Here is a 16855-nt window from a genome sequence, read left to right on the forward strand (position 1 = left end):
TTTTATTTATATTTTAATATATTTTTTAGACATTTTCAATTTTCATTTAAACATTTTAGTAATTTTGTTACACATTTTTATAATTTGTAATATTTTTGTAAATATTTAATTCTTTAATACAAGTTATTCTAACTTAAAGCTGCAGTTGGTAACTTTTGACGCTCTAGCAGAACTGCTTGCGTCTTGCGGAAGAACATTGTAGCCGGAACTACTTCTCTCTGTTTATGTCTACACTGTAAAAAGAAATTGCTGATTCTACTTAAGAAAAACTAGTGAATTTAACTTACTTTGTAAAATTTGTTGAATTAACTTGATTAGACTGTGTACTGTGAACTTAGGTAGTTAAACTAAACAGATCTAGTACAATGTACTTATGATTGTTAAGTGTATTGTACTAAAGGCATGTTCACGCTGTTGCAAATTTCTGGAGCACAGAATTTGCATAGTAATAATAATAATAATGATGAATGATGAAATTATTATTTTTTTAGTAAATGCCCTACAATTATATATATATATATATATATATATATATATATATATATATATATATATATATATATATATATATATACATACATACATACATACATACATACATACACACACACACACACACACACACACACACACACACACGTGTGCGTGTGTATGCATTTATTTATAGGTTCTGAATCTTTTTTTTTCTTCACGCTATTTAAATAACTGGGAAGATTAAAGCTTATTTGCAAGCCCATCAGCTGCTAATGCTTCACAGTCTATTATATTTTTATTTATAGAGCTTGATATAGTTACTGGCCGTTGGGTAAGTTTCAGCATAAGACAAAACTACTCTTCTAATCAGCTACTTTAATCTCTTAAATGCATTTTCGAATCGCGCATGCGCAATGGGACGGTTTGTGTTAAGACGACGACGACGAAGAAGAAGAAGAACTTCAGCTCGTGTTCTGGATGAGGCAGCAAAACTAGGTATGCTCTTGAACAACCATTTATAAACCTTGATGTCATTGTATTGTGTATAAACACACACACGTGTGCGTGTGCATGCATTTATTTATAGATTCTGAACCTTTTTTCCTTCACGCCATAAAATAACTGGGAAGATTAAAGCTTATTTGCAAGCCCATCAGCTGCTGCTGTTTCACAGTCTATTCTATTTTTTTATTAACAGAGCTTGATATAGTTACTGGCCGTTGGGTAAGTTTCAGCATAAGATAAAACAACTCTTCTAATAGTCTACTTTAATTTCTTAAAAGCGTTTTCGTCTCGCGCATGCGCAATGGGATGGTGTGTGTTTGAAGAAGACGACGTCGACGAAGAATTTACGCTCGTGTTCGGGATGAGGCAGTAAAGTTAGGTATGCTCTTGAATGAATAATTATAAATCTTAATGCATTTCATATAAAAACTCAAATTTAATTTGCTCAATGTACAGTAAGAGGAAAAGGCACACTAAAGTAGTTTTATGTTGAATGAGACCAGTGGCTTTTACTAGTTTGCAAAAACCGTTTTTTACTGAACACTGTTTTTATGTAGCGTTACAGTTTATAAGCTGTTTTAATCGGTAATAAGTTCGGGGTTTATTAAGATGTAAAAACCTGTGCGGCCTTAACGAAACAATTTTCTAGAACGTTCGATGCTCACGTGTCGTTCACATGGATATTAACAACACGATAAATTAAGATGTCGTAACTAACAAGCAATTACTACCTTATTTTGTCTTTTTATTTTGTGTATGCTCATTTTTGTGACTTAAATTCATGCAGTGGACGTGCAAGTTCTGCTTGTTTTCGTGTGAAAAGAGGGCTCCGCTGTTGAAACACTACAGATTAAAACATGGAAGCTACTCTAGAAGTACTCCGATTCCATGTCTCTACACAGATTGTCTTTGTTCATTTAAATCATTTAATGCACTAAAGGTGCACTTAACAAAAAATCATTCACATCAAGCACACGGTAGCCAATCCAGTCCATGTGATAACATCCCTTTGATATTTAACTGCCCACTTTGCAGTTTTGAGGAGCCCTGCACAAAGTCATTTTTTTTTTCTCATTTACGGCAGCATCTAAAAAATCATGAAACAGTGCAGTGTCCATACAACAATTGCAATTTTGAGAGCAATGTCTACTCTACATTTAATTCACATATATGTAGAGATCATGGAGCACATGATCAAAGACAATTGAAATCTGAGGTTCTCTTGCACATTGCTTCTCACAGTGTAGATAATGTGCAACAAGAAGAGCCTTTGAGCCCTGATCCTGTAGATGAACATTTGGAGGAAAATGATATAGAGAATGAAAACCTTGATCAATTGCATCATCAATTGGAGCACAATTTAGCCTCACTATTTCTTAAAATGCAGGCAATTTTGCATGTTTCTGATTCGGCTGCACAGGAAATAATTCAACAAATAAATCAAATTTTACTTTTTTCAGAACCCCTTGTCTATCATGCAATTCAGCAAATTCTCCTTGAACATGGACTGAGTGGCTGTGATTCATTAGTGAGAAAAATTGTGAATGCAGTAAAAGAAAGTAACCCAATCTTGACAATGACCAAAGATGGCGAGCCTCTTTCCACAATAAGCAGAAGAGCATCATATTTTCAGAGGGAATTTCCGATTGTCATGCCAATTGAATACAAGCTTGATGCACACTCAGTCTCTTATGTGCCAATTCTGCAAATGTTGCAGAAAATTCTAAACAGGCCAGACATTCTAAATAGGGTCCTTTGCAATGATCGATCAGTTAATGAATTCAAGACTTACCGAGATGGCACCCACTATCAAGAAAATGACTTTTTCAACACTGAGACCTTCAGGATTGTTCTGGGTCTTTATGTTGATGAATTTGAGCTGGCCAATCCCCTTGGCACTTCTAGAAAAAAACACAAACTGTTCGCTCTCTATTGGGTTCTAGCTAATCTTCCCTCAAAAGATCGTTCATTACTTCAGTCAATTCAGCTAGCAATTTTATGCAGAGCTACTGCAGTAAAACAACATGGTTACACAGACATCTTGCGACCACTTGTTCAGGACCTTGAAACTCTTGAAAAGCATGGTGTATACATTGAACAGTTAGGAGAATGTGTGAAAGGAAGTGTACTTTTTGTGTCATCTGATAATCTAGGTGCTCATTCTTTCGCAGGACTACAGGAGAGTTTCACTGTTGAGCACCCTTGTCGGTTCTGCTTGGCAACGAGGAGTGAAATCCAGGAGAAGGAGGTCCGGTCGGGAGCATTTGAACTGAGAACCAAGCAGGAGCATGACAGGCATGTGGCTGAAGTGTTACACGATGCGAGTTTGGTAAAGCAATATGGTGTAAAAGGTGGCTGTGTTTTAAGTGAAAGGTTGGAACATTTTCACACAGTTGGTGGTTTTCCACCTGACCTAATGCATGACCTTATGGAGGGTGTCATCCCTATTGAAATGTCCTTGTGCATTAATGATTTGGTCTCAAGGAAATTAATCTCTCTTGAATCCCTGAATCAAGCTATCAAGCAGTTTCCTTACAAATTCTCAGACAAAGTTGATCAGCCTCAAATCATCCCAGGCACATTTGCCTCAAAAGGTACCATTGGGGGTAATGCACATGAGAATTGGGCGCTTATTAGACTTCTGCCCCTCATGGTTGGCTTTGATATCCCTGAGAATGATAAAACATGGGAAATTGTGTTGCTTCTGAAAGATATGTTAGAAATGACGTTGGCATTCAAGTTCACTGAGGATTCTCTTGATTTTCTTGATGCAAAGATCTCAGAACACAGACATTTGCTTTTAACAGTCTTTCCTCATTTCAAATTGCGCCCTAAACACCACTATATTGAGCACTATCCGCAGCTCATAAGAACATATGGGCCACTAAGAGATATGTGGACGATGCGATTTGAGGGAAAACATAAAGTGTTCAAGCAGGTAATCCGTGACACCAAAAACTTTAAAAATGTTCCACAAACTTTGGCTGTTCGCCATCAAAGACTGCTGGCTTACTACATTGACTCCCCCTCCTTTCTCAAGCCACCCATACAGACAGATAAGATGATGGGTACTTTGATGTCAACTTTCCCTCAGAACATTCAGGAATTCCTGAGAGACAAATATGCAGTTCAGAACACTGTCCTCGCAGCATCATCTGTGAGCATTGATGGAATCAAGTACAATCCAGATATGGTTGTATCTGTTGGTACTTGCTCAGGCCTACCTGATTTCAGACAGATTTTCAAAATTCTTGTCATCAACAGTGATGTTCTGTTTGTGTGTAAAGATCTGACATGTTGGTACATTGAGCACCTGCGTTCTTTTGAACTGTGCAGTCCTGTGCTATCACTGTCAATTACCAAACCCTCGGATCTAAATGACCCATTTCCTTTGCCAGCCTATACACTTCGGGGCAGGACCTATGTTACGCTCAAACATTATATCATATGCTGAATGAATGACAATTCAGGTTTTAAAGGGACTTCAGAAATTCTGCAAATTATCATTATTTAGTCTCATTCTTATTCTGTAGACAAAAATTATTTTTGAAAAGATTTCTGACTGCTCTTGTCTATGTCAGAAGATCGCAGGCATAGCTTCAGGAGCACACAAAAGCATACATAATTTCATTAAACTAGGTGTTCAAATAGTAGATCAATAGGTTTGGTGAGAAACAAATTATTTTCTTTAAATTGTCACATCGTGCATGTACTCGAGAGAGTAGCGGTTAGCTTAAATGCTGTCCTGTGTGAAGGGTTTCTCCTTTGCACAGTTTTTTTCAAGATTTATAAATAATTTGAAAGAAAAAAAACTGTATATCAATCTTGAACAAATTCTCCTGTGCAAATGAACAACCCTTCACACAGTATAGCATACACACAGGATATATACAGTTAAATGGATTATATATTGAAGTTCATTTCTCAACAAACCCAACCATTTATGCCTTAAATGCTTGAACTGTATTGCACAAGTCACATGAAATTATGAATGCCTCTGTGTACATTACATTTTAAACAAGGATGAGTGAAACTTTTTGAATCATATTTTTGCAAAGGATGGGTTTAGAATGATGAAATTGGGGTGAGCAGTCCCTTTAAGAAAACTAACTCAATTCTTTAACCTTTGTAGAGAGACCAAGTATGGAGACAACAACTGTACTCCGAGTTATAATTTGTGACAACGACATCCGAAAAATTGTACTTCCTGTGAAACCACAGACAGTTGACTCACTGTTGGAACAACTTGAAGAAAAGCTGGGACTTCAGTACAAGTTCGCACTTCAGTTTGAGGATCCAGACTTCAACAATTCCCTCGTGAATCTTACCAACATTGCTGACTTGCCAGATAAGCCTACACTGAAGATTGTCTCCCTTGTGACGTCACCAACCCCTAGCACAGCTGACACTGAAGTCCTATCTGTGGCTTCTGATCATCCACGCCATTGTCTACGGACTGCATGGCCAGAAACTTTCGAGATCCCTACTTTTCCTGTTGACGTTGAGTATAGATTACGTCAGGGAAATCTACAGTACATGCGAGATCAAACATACCTACAATTGTCAGGAGAGCTTAAGCATGAGATTCTCGAAAAACTCTCAGAAACTATATACAGTTACAAAGCTTACCCAGATAAGGAAGACTTCGAGGCTGTTGCTACTGCTTTAATACAAAAACACCCTTGCCTTACCCAGCCTGGCTCATCTAAGGGGTGGAATGGGTGGTATGATAGCCTTAGGTGGAAAATGGGCAATTACCGCTCAAAACTGCGTCGAGCTGGATGCTTGGAGGTATCCATAAATGGTGGGAAAAGAAGAGGACTGCAGCCTCAGAGAAACATCAAAAGACCCAAGAGGTTTGAAATCAATTTTCTACCGAACTTCCCTGATGGTGAAGATGAAGCCAGCATGGAGTCCAAAAGGAAAGAGATGGTGGAAGAAATGAAGAAACGTCGTCTTAACGTTGCACTGATAGCCCGGAACATGAATTCTACATTTGCCTTGCGTAGAAAGGAATTGATAGAGAAGGAGCCTGCTGTGAAGAATACAGTGGAAAGGTGGCCAGCCCTCTTCACACAGAGTCAGGTGAGTCTTAATTGTTTTCCTATGTCATTTCATCTTGAACATTTTCAAAGCAAATTTATCATTAACCAGTTTTGGTGTTAATTCATACTTGGACATTTCAGTGAAAAGTGATTGCTTAATGTCAGTTTGTCCTACTTCTTTTTTTTTTTTTTTAGATCATGGCAGAGTTTAATCGTATATCTGGCAAAAACCTGCAAGCTGAATTCTTTCAAGAACTGGACAGATTTACTCCACTTTTCATCGATATCTTCAGGGCTAAAGGTGGAGACATTGGTTCCAAACTTAAGAAGATTCTGCAGCAGATTGAAAATGACGTAAGCTCCTCGACTTATTACAATTCTTTTTCGAAAGCAAAACAAATGTTGCTTTTGCTGTTGTTTTTTGCTCTGTGTTGTGTAAGCGCTATTCAAGATACATTTTTATAACTTTGCAGAAATCGAACATCAATGCGGGACGAACAGCCGTTCTTCATGGCCTACCACTCCTCCTCGGAGAGGACCCCTCCGATTTTTACAAGACATGTTTTGTAAGTATTTTCTTCTCTGATGATTCTTATTTAACAGGCAAACTGTTCTTCAAACAGTTTTGATATCTAGAAAGAAGAGTTATGAAGGCAAGAAAAACAGTGAGGATACTGAAACAAGGAAAGGGATAGAGAAAAGAAAGTGAAAGATAAATAAAAAAAATTAGGGAAAAAGACAGTATAAGAAGATTTTATATTGCATAAATGAATAAAAAAAACATTTCTAAGAAAGACAATAGATTATTTTGATAGTTTTAATTAATATAGCTGGCCTTCAGTTTGTCTTTTCATGCAGCTGTTTGATGTATGTATTCCCCCCTGCATCCACTCCTGTGTCCTGTTTGAAAAGGCCTTTACATTTAGAAATACCATGTTATAAGTTTAGTTTTACATTTTAATGAGAGTATGTGCTCTTAAAGGGATAGTTCACCGCAGAAAAAATTGTCATTTACTTACCCTTATGTTGTTCCAAACCTGTATGAGTTTCTTTCTTCTAGCTGAACACAAAAGATATTTCGAAGAATGTCAGTAATCAAACAGTTGAGAGTAGAATTTAATTGACTTCCATAGTATTTTTCCTATTATGGAAGTCAATGTCTACTCTCAACTGTCTGTTTACCAACGTTCATCAAAATATCTTCTTTTCAGTTCAACAGAAGAAAGAAACTCATGCAGGTTTAGAACAACTTGAGGGTGAGTAAATGAGACCATTTTCATTTTGGGGTGAACTATCCCTTTAAAAGATGTTTTGTGGCTTTCTTTGACCTAATTTTTGTTATGATTTCCCATTTTTAGGACTGTGATGACAATGAAGACATGTCGGACGTTGAAATAGGTATTCTGACAGTGATTCCAGAGGACTCTGCAACTGTACCCTACTCCCTGCATCTTGGTGCCACAACAACGGCAATCATTTTGGAAGGTACAGTGGTTGTGGATGATCTTGAAAATCTTCCACAAGCAACGTGTCTGCTCTTTGGACTAATTTATGCTCTAAACTTAGAGTATCCTGCAGCACTGAAATGCACATTCGACTTCATACAAAGAGTGATTTTGTCCCTTGGCCACAAGTCACTCAAACCTAAAATCCAATCACTGAAAAATCGCCTGATGCAGTAATAGATCATAGCCATGATGCTAGTTTGAGTGAATAGAAGCTGTCTTTAAGAAAACTAAAGAAATTGTTCAGTACTGTTTTACAGATACTTCAGTTTTTTCAATTGTTGAAAATGAAAAAATAAAAATCCACATTTAAGAGGATGTTTTGAAAAATTTCAAGTTTACTTGTTTGGTTTTAGAATAGTTTTAATATAAGAGAACTGTAGTAGGAAGGTGTTCTGTACTAAACTTGTAACATACTTGCAAGCTCTGCTTTTGAACACTTTGTAAAGATGTTAAAAACAAAGAAACATTCATCCTTTTAATTGTCTTTTTATTTCTTGAGTGCAGTATGTGCTTTTTTTTTTCTAAAATGTTGCTGGCGGGCAGTTGACGGGCATGCCTTAAGTAATGTTTTAAAATGAATACTGTTTTATAGAGCAAATAAAGTGTTCTAGTGTTGTGCCAAATCTGTTGTCTGTCTTTGCATTCTCAACTTAGAATTTTGAGTACAACTTGCTTGAGAAATTTAAGGCAATCAGTTTCCACACATTCGTCTAGTAAAATGAACAAGCCGACATGTTAGAAGAACTGTTTTGTTTAAGTTCTGCTTACAAATCTCAACTTAAATCTGAAAGTTACCTAAACTTTTGAATTTGAGTTACTTGTACTCAAGTTTTATGGTACCCTCTACAAATACACAAGTTAACTCTACAAAGTAGTAGAGAGTAGTATCAACTAAAAAATTATGACCTAATTTACTTGAGAATTTTGAGGCAATCAGTTTCCACAGCTTTTCTAAGTAAAGTCAACTTATTACTTTTTACAGTGTATGAAGAATCACAAAGGTACTGGGTTACTCTGCTGCGGTACCCCCGAAGCAATCTAAAATAGTCTGAATATAAACACTTATTATAGATGTACCCTAATGATTCAGGACAGGCTAAAAACAGGTTTGGGAAAATGGATTCATGGTGTACTCGCTTATTATATACATTTTGTAAATCTTGAACACAAAAAAAAGTTACGGACCGCAGCTCTGATTGGTGGTTTTCTTACCGGGAGCGGATGAATTTCTGCAAATGGCAATAGGACCACTGGGAGGAGCCAGAGGAGCTTGATTTTTTCACAGATTATCTGTCTCATATTCTACTGTCAGGACATAATGACAGGTTTCACAAATACATTTTTACAAAAGTTAACTACTTCAAAAATGAGAAAAATTTGAAAAAATGAGAGCTTTGGCAAGCTGAAGTTATTTTTTATAATTTATTTCAGTTAATGTTTATTTATATCAAGTAAAGAAAATGTTTTTTTATATGGCTTATTTTTGCTTTTGGTTTTAGCTAAATAATCCTGTTAAATAGTATATAATGTTGAATTAACTCTAATGTATGCATATTGTATGTTTCCATAATGTTTCAGATTATTCTACGATAAATGAGTAATTCCAAAGCCAACATTATCACCCCTAAAAAAAGTCTTCCATAAATTCACTTTAAAAAGTTCACACGCAGAAACACGTACCATTGGAACAGTCTGTACTTTTAAAGTTGTGTATGAATTGCATAATCCTGCTCACATATTCTTCTAAGTAGTTCTTTATACATACTGTAGTGAAAATATGCTGAAGACAGGTTAACTAAGGCAGTCTTTAAAAAGACATAAAGAGAGCTTTCTTTTTATTTGTACTCTATATCCGCTATATATATATATATTTTTTTTTTTTTTATTTTTTTTTTTCAGTTTTCCAGCTTTTTTTGTTATGAATTTTGGCTTGCAAATCCACCAAATCAGATACAGGTTCTCATTTTTATATCATTTATGGTTGGCATTCACATGGCAGTTTCCTTTCAGTAGCTGTCCACTCACACAATCCCTGACATTTAAAAGATTTCATGGGCTATGCAACTAATTAACCACTACGGCTTTTCAGGATGTGATCCTCTCATCCAATATTACTGTCACGAGCAGATAAAAAGATTTTTTACATCTAATCATGTGCATAATGTATTTCCAATAGCATTAAAATTAGAGGGCAAAGGGGAGCGAGAGAGTGACACCATGACATTTTAGAACATGCATGTCTTAAAGAGCCTACAAAAAATGCACATAAAATGAAGCTGTATAAAACATAATCCTTAAAATGTTGAAGGAATTAAACATAATCTGACTGTTGATGTTTGCAGCTCAGACTGTGGTTTACATTGAAGAAGTAATCCGTTGTGCAAGAAAGTGCTTTTTAACGTAGTTGCGTGTCGGTTGTGTGAATTAGTGAGGCTGGAATTTATTTTAGTGCATTATATAGACATGATGTTATTATTATTATTTTTTATATACTTTTGTTAGTCTGTGTAAACTCCAGTGTTCCTATGTTCTTTGTCAGGACATGTCAATGTATTGCTGTAGTGTTTGTATGCTTAGTTTTGTTATTTATGTTCCTTGTTTTTATGGTATCTTTTATCTTTCTTTGATAAACCTTTTGCATTTGGATCATGCTCTCTTTAGTTAAATAAAGACCAAGACAATTTTCCAAATTAGTTTTAATAAATTATTTAATAAAGAAAAATGCATGTTGCTGTTACATTCTTACTGGTACACAATACAATCATGTTAAACTGCTAAACAAACACTGCTCAGTTATAGAAATTAAAGGTAACACTGAAGCAGTGTTGTGGTTAGTAAAATAAAGAAGATCTAGTCTACAAGTCATGACTGAACATTAGTTATGACGTGGTTAACATGCAGAATCAATGACTATAAGAAGAACAACAAGAAAAAAAAAATAGAACAGAGATGAGCAGAAATACAACTGCAACTGATTTAGAGCTTCACAGCCTTAGGTGAAATCAACTGCAAATAAAACCAATGATATCTCACCTGAAGATGCTTAAACAACTCAAAAACACATATTTTTTCTTACTAAAATAAATGGCTTTATTTCTTTCAAAATGTTGTTGAAGTTTAGTCTCCATTATGGTGGTTAATGTTCTCTATGGTTAGACACTTGGGGATTGAGTTTGATTGAATTAATTCTCTTTCAGCAATTGTTGTAAATGCATAATATCACTATTGTCAACAATAGTTCATTTAATTTCATTCAAAACTTTGGATATCACTGATTGATAATGTAATCATAACTAAAACTATTAAAATGTTCAGGTCTACTACTTTAAACAAAAGGAGAAAAATAAATAGCAAAGTTATAATAATATAAAACCATTGTCTTCTCAGGCACTGGTCAATTTTGAGATTTTGGGCTTATTTTCTTCCATAGTTTTCAAGTTTTGTTAATGTACAATTTGCCTGATTTAGATTTAGATATAAATACATACATAGTTATATACACATTGTATATACCTTATTCCTAAAATATGGTTAAAATTATTGATTTCCTATCTGAACATAACATTAAATAAAACTTGTAATATAAAACAAATGTCTGAAAGTTTTGTCATTAATAAACTTGGAAAATAAGGTAATATCTAGTAGCTATAGATTTGACCCTGTTCTATAGGGCCTATAGGTCTTGCTTTACACAACACATCTCAATGAGTTATGTAGAATAGTTTTTTTTCTCCAAATGATTTCACAGCTCATTAGATGTTTTACCATTTCATGCACCGTAAGACTGTTAACAGTATGTTATCATTTCATGAAAGACAAAAAAAAATGAAATTCATAAATAATAATTCTAACAATCATTTTAGTTATTTCAGCTCTTTTTAACAGGTGTAATAACTAAATAAGAGTCTCCAAATTCGCAAATACAGATTAAATTTGGTTATAGTAGGAGAGTTTTACCCTTCTGAAAATAGTTGATCAAATTGCTGTTTAAGCCAGTTAAAAGCCAGGTGGGAACACCAGCTTCACTTGCTATAACACTAGGTATGTCAACTTTAAATGGACAGAGCTCCTATACAGCTACAAGGGTCTGAATTTTCTAAAGAATCAGCTAATCAAGAGCTTTCTACCATTTGGATTACTCATAGCACTTTTCTCTGAATGAAACCGAGTTCAGAATTTCGTTTTCCTCTTCATTGTCCCCAACATCATGGTTGGTAATAAGACATTGTACTTTATACATATGAGGTATATCGATTTTAAAGGAACAGTTCACACAAAAATTTGCATTTCCTGAAAACTGACTTACCCTTAGGCCATCCAAGATGTAGATTGGAGAAATTTAGCATTACATCACCCGTTCATTAGCGGATCCAGTGCAGTGAATGGGTGCCATCAGAATGAGAGTCCAAACAGCTCATATACACACGCTACAAAAACCCACAAGTAATTTCACGACTCCATGCAGTCCATCAGTGAACAACTCATGAAGTGAAAAGCTCTGTTTATAAGATACAAATCTATCATAAATGCATTTTAACTTTAAAACGTAATTTCAATAATCCATAAAACATCTTACACTAGTGAAAAAATTTATTCTCTGGTGCGTTCTCACATTAAAGTCTTGTAACTAATCGGTGCATATTTCTCTCCTTATTCAGACGAGACAACTTTTTCACTGGAGAAAATTATGGATAGAGGACACGTGTTTTAGCTGGCAGAAATAGTTTGAAGTTCAAAACATTTCTTGATAGATATGTTTGCTCTGAACTCGCAGCATTTCACTTCACAAGATGTTTATTGATGGACTGGAGTCATGTGGATTACATGTAGATTATTATGATGTTTTCATCAGCTGTTTGAACTTTCATTCTGAATGCACACATTCACTGCAAAGGCTTCATTGGTAAGTATTTATTAAATAAGTAGTAACAATTAATAATAATAACACTAAAACTTATTATTAATAATAGTTACAAGATAATATTTGTAAACATTTTTTTTTCATTTTACTATTTATGAGTCACTTTGTAATGACATTTTTACGATGCTCGCACAATTAAAGCTTATATGTGGAGTAATATTAGATAATCACTAAAATGGTTGCTATTCAAATTTAATTTCAAATTTTGCATTTGTATTTATCTTTAATATTATTTTTATTAATATGAATATTGCATTTTTAGAAATAATACAATTCTTTATTTTTACTGGATGAGGACGTAAAATAATGTTTTTGGGGAGTTAGAGAGGATAAAAAATGTTGAGAAAGATAGAGAGAGAGAGAGAGAGAGAGAGAGAAATGATGAGCCAGTGTAAAGCTGAATTTAAAGAGATGATGAAATAGACAATTCAATCAAATTCACTAGCACCCCCGTCTGATGCGCTTAAGATGTACATTGATTGGGAGAAAAAAAATGACTCAATATTTTCCTTTAAAAGTTTGAAAACCTTTAAACCCTGAAACCTTTGTGATGCTTTAATCTAATTCTTAAACTGCAGGAAAAAAATCCCATGTGTCTTCAATATATTAATTCCATTGGATATTTAAAAAATTATCTGCTTTCAGGCCAAAGCTAAAATAAACTTGCTGATGCAATGCATCAATTGTGAAACTAATCCCGTAGTTTGCTGTAATCATCCTGTTTGTGAACAGATACTAAGATTTTAGACCCATCAAAGTGTGGGTTAAAAGGAGCTAAACCTAGGAAGTCACAAGGAGTGAGTAAAAAGAGTGAGTAAATCACATTATTGAAATTCTGATATGAGTGGCAGGTTTTCTCAATGGATCCAGGTGCCTTTAAACCAATTTACAATAATAAAGAATTCAGCACAGTGGAGTGAATGGCTATTTAGATCTCTTTTCACTTGGTAAAGGTCAAGTTTGACAGAGAGTCTACAGAGACCTCAACCAGACCTGACTGTTAAAAAGACATTTAAATACACACAATTCACCAGAGGTTGTATAGTCATGAAAGGGCATAAGACAGGTTTAATCATCAAAAATGTTTGTACAGAAAATTCTTTCTTTCTTTCTTTCTTTCTTTCTTTCTTTCTTTCTTTCTTTCTTTCTTTCTCTCTTATCTAACTCAGCTATACTCTATACCAACATTTTCATGTGCATATCAAACATAAATGACTTGTAGGCATTGCAGTAGCACTTTTTTACTACAATCTTTATTTAAGTAGAACTAATCATCTGAAGACTGCCAATTTTGCTGCAAGTCCTGGCAGTCTCATGACCACCTATACTCTATGTGGGCACACTAGGGTCATCTTTCATTTAGTTACATTTCTGTTCTCTCTGTTTCTAACTTTCTCTCTTTGTCTCTATTTTCCCTCTTTTCCTTTGCCTTTGTAACATCAGGACATAAGTACTGAATGGAAGATTAGGGATGGCCCCACTGATTCACGGTCATGTGCAGCGTGTGTTTGCTGATACAACTTGCAGTGGCAGCACTGATTGATAGTCAATACTTCTGTACATTAGCAGTTAGCCCAAAAGCAGTGGATGTTGTGCTGTTCTAGGACTGTAGGGAAAAAAGGGAAATTCTCTTTGTCTAATCGATATGACATTGCATAGCACTGTATTTTGCTTTTAATTTAATTAAACATGGCTGCCACTTGACTTTTCATTGAGAGAGCATTCTTGATAGAGCTCAGGACATTTTATAGTAAATTTATCAATCCCCCACTGATTTTGGACACACCTCCCCTTTAAACACTTTATTCCCCATTTTGGACATTTTATGTATATTTTCAGTTAAATAAAACTTCTCAGAGCTCGGACGCCACACCCACTGTGTCAGTCGTTTGCTCCTCCCACTACACATGTAACAGGGATACTGTAAAGTGTCACCATACTATTTTTAAATATAAAGTTTAATTAACCAATTTAATTATTAATGAACAGTGTGTTTAAATTAGGCTACTATCAAAGCTCTTTTATCTTAAGCAGAAATTTGTACAAGAGTGTAGGGTTGTAATTTGCTTTATTATTCAAAGGATTTAGCAAAACCTTTCCTTCTAAAATGTCATGCCCTTTGGGACTCATAAGTGTGACCCAAAAAATATATAAATAAACAAACACCCAAATATTATCACAATGCTGTGTTCTTAGCAGCTATGACACTTTTACGTAGTTACATGTGGCAAGACTTTAAGGTGATGTTACATGTACTATCTATAGTAATAACAGTGGATTATGCATCATTACAAGCAACTAACCCTGGTACATGTAGAACATGTAGTTAATTAATATGACTCAGCACTTAATTGTGTAATTATGTTGTAATAACATTGCATTAAAATACAGTGTTTTCTTACACTGTCCTTTTACAACAAAAGTAGCAACAAAACGTTCAAATTAAATACTGTCTTGGTTACAGATCACGAAACTACACAGTAGCTGCCCTTTCTAACAATACATCCTCTTCTGCATTGCTTCAAATCCTCATCGTTTTCTTTTCTTCTGTTAAACAGCCTGATCTCATATTCCTTTCATTGTATTCAGTAGAGAAACTGAATAATATATTTTTTATATTCTATCTATTCTAATATATTCTTTCTTATAAGTAAATATAAAGAGAGGAGAGTGCAGTGTATCTGTTAAAACTTCTCCATATCAGGACTGTCAAGGCTATATTTCACGCTTCAGCAAATCCATTCAAGACCTTGCTTTTGACAGCATTCATTTCATAGCACAGAAAAACTGCACTGCAGTCTTTCATACTTTTACAAAAAAGGAGAGAATGACAGTCGGGCTGCCAATGACAAAGGAATAAATAGCTAAAAAAATACTGAGAAAGTTTAGAAATTAAAAAGGAGGCCCTGAGGCGGGTTGATCAGAACATTGATCAGAGGCTTTATCTGTTGACAAAGAATAATTCATCTTTGACGAAGATGAATGTAACATGTGACCACAAAACAAGAGCGGCTGTGAATGATTTACAAGTAAAATGCTGACCTTGTTACATAAAGAAAAATGAGAATCCCTTAGGTGATTGAATAAAGGCCATGGTAAAATATGCACACACACACACACACACACACACAGAGTTCAACGTATTTTGGTGAGAGTACACATCTATCTTCCATCCTGAGAGCCAAAGGGATACATATTAAATTGGGGGGATTATTCAGATTCAACATCATCAACCTCATATTCAGTCCTACAAATGAAGACAGCTCCCACAAGCAGGGATAGTCCACCCAAAAATCTAAACTTTTTCCTCACTTCCTCAGGTCAATCCAAACCTATATGACTTTCTTTCATCTGTCAAACACAAAAGAATTGCAATGAATAAGGACTAATAATGAGTCTAAACTGGATGTGTCTATTGTCATGTTGCACCACAACAGCTCGAGGCTGTCTACTCTGGACGCGACAAAAAGACCGTTGAAAATCCATTTGTGCTTCATGTCAGAAGTAGTGTGAGCATTTGGAGTACATCAGAAATATATCAGACAATCAGTTTACATTTGTGAAATTTAGTGCACCGTGCTGCACTCAGCTTCGACAGCATCACTACTATTATTGGGTTCTTTTGTCTTTTGACACATTGCTGAAACTGGAAACCCCTTGAAACCCCTCCATCAGACCTGTTTGACCAGGCTGGGAGACTAGATAAGACCAGCAAAGCAGCCTAAGATAAGTTTTAGCAGCGGAAAAGCATGATCAAAGTATCACAGATTGGTCCACATGACTCATGCTCTGTATTTCAACTCTCAAAAGTTTTCATAGACCCCTTGTGTTCATTTATTCATCTAGTCTGATAATGCCTTAAACTATCAGTAGGTGTGTAGTTAGTCCCCTAAGTTTAATTGCTATAATTCTGCAGATTTACTTATAATAATCTGTGCATAAAAATCCATGTGGACCTAGAAATGAAACAGAAAAGCCTGAGTGAGCAGGCGAACTCACAGTCAAAAAGAACGATTGTAATGATCAAGAAAAAAGTAGGACAACGTTTAATCGAAATTTTACAGTTTACAAGTAATTTGACTTTAAAGTCATCAAGATGCTTTGCGTTCTCAAAAAGAAAGAAAATAAGGGTAGAGTAGAAGATATAGATTAAAAACAGAAGAGAGTGAGAATTAGTTTGAGAGGGTCAAAGAGATCTGTGAGATGCCTTATTCATCCTGTCCTCCTTCCTCTCTTCAGAACTGCAGGTTATGTTTGTCACATCTTAACCCTGTGTAGAGAGCTGATCAAAGACACGAGTCCCCTTTAGAGCCCATTACAACCGCACTGTACGTGAAGAATGGAAGAGAACTGCAGAAAAACTGCAATAACCTTGTAAAAGCAATAGTTGGTTTAATCATTGA

At 35.1% G+C, this 16855-nt stretch overlaps 1 protein-coding gene across 2 annotated transcripts; it reads left to right on the top strand.

Moving 5' to 3' along the window:
• Positions 1-727: 727 nt before the first annotated feature.
• On the top strand, positions 728-8154 carry LOC113056059 (uncharacterized). 2 transcript variants are annotated; one of them, XM_026222528.1, is made up of 7 exons: positions 728-969; positions 1257-1357; positions 3150-3273; positions 5111-6063; positions 6219-6377; positions 6497-6589; positions 7382-8154. In XM_026222528.1, exons 3-7 carry the CDS (start codon positions 3267-3269, stop codon positions 7703-7705), a joined length of 1536 nt encoding a protein of 511 aa, XP_026078313.1. In that variant the 5' UTR covers positions 728-969; positions 1257-1357; positions 3150-3266; the 3' UTR covers positions 7706-8154. The 2 variants fall into 2 exon arrangements, with proteins under 2 accessions (XP_026078313.1, XP_026078314.1); XM_026222529.1 differs by lacking the exon at positions 1257-1357.
• Positions 8155-16855: the final 8701 nt, after the last annotated feature.

The sequence above is a fragment of the Carassius auratus genome, chromosome 37 (genome assembly GCF_003368295.1).
Source record: "Carassius auratus strain Wakin chromosome 37, ASM336829v1, whole genome shotgun sequence".
Taxonomy (NCBI): Eukaryota; Metazoa; Chordata; class Actinopteri; order Cypriniformes; family Cyprinidae; genus Carassius; species Carassius auratus.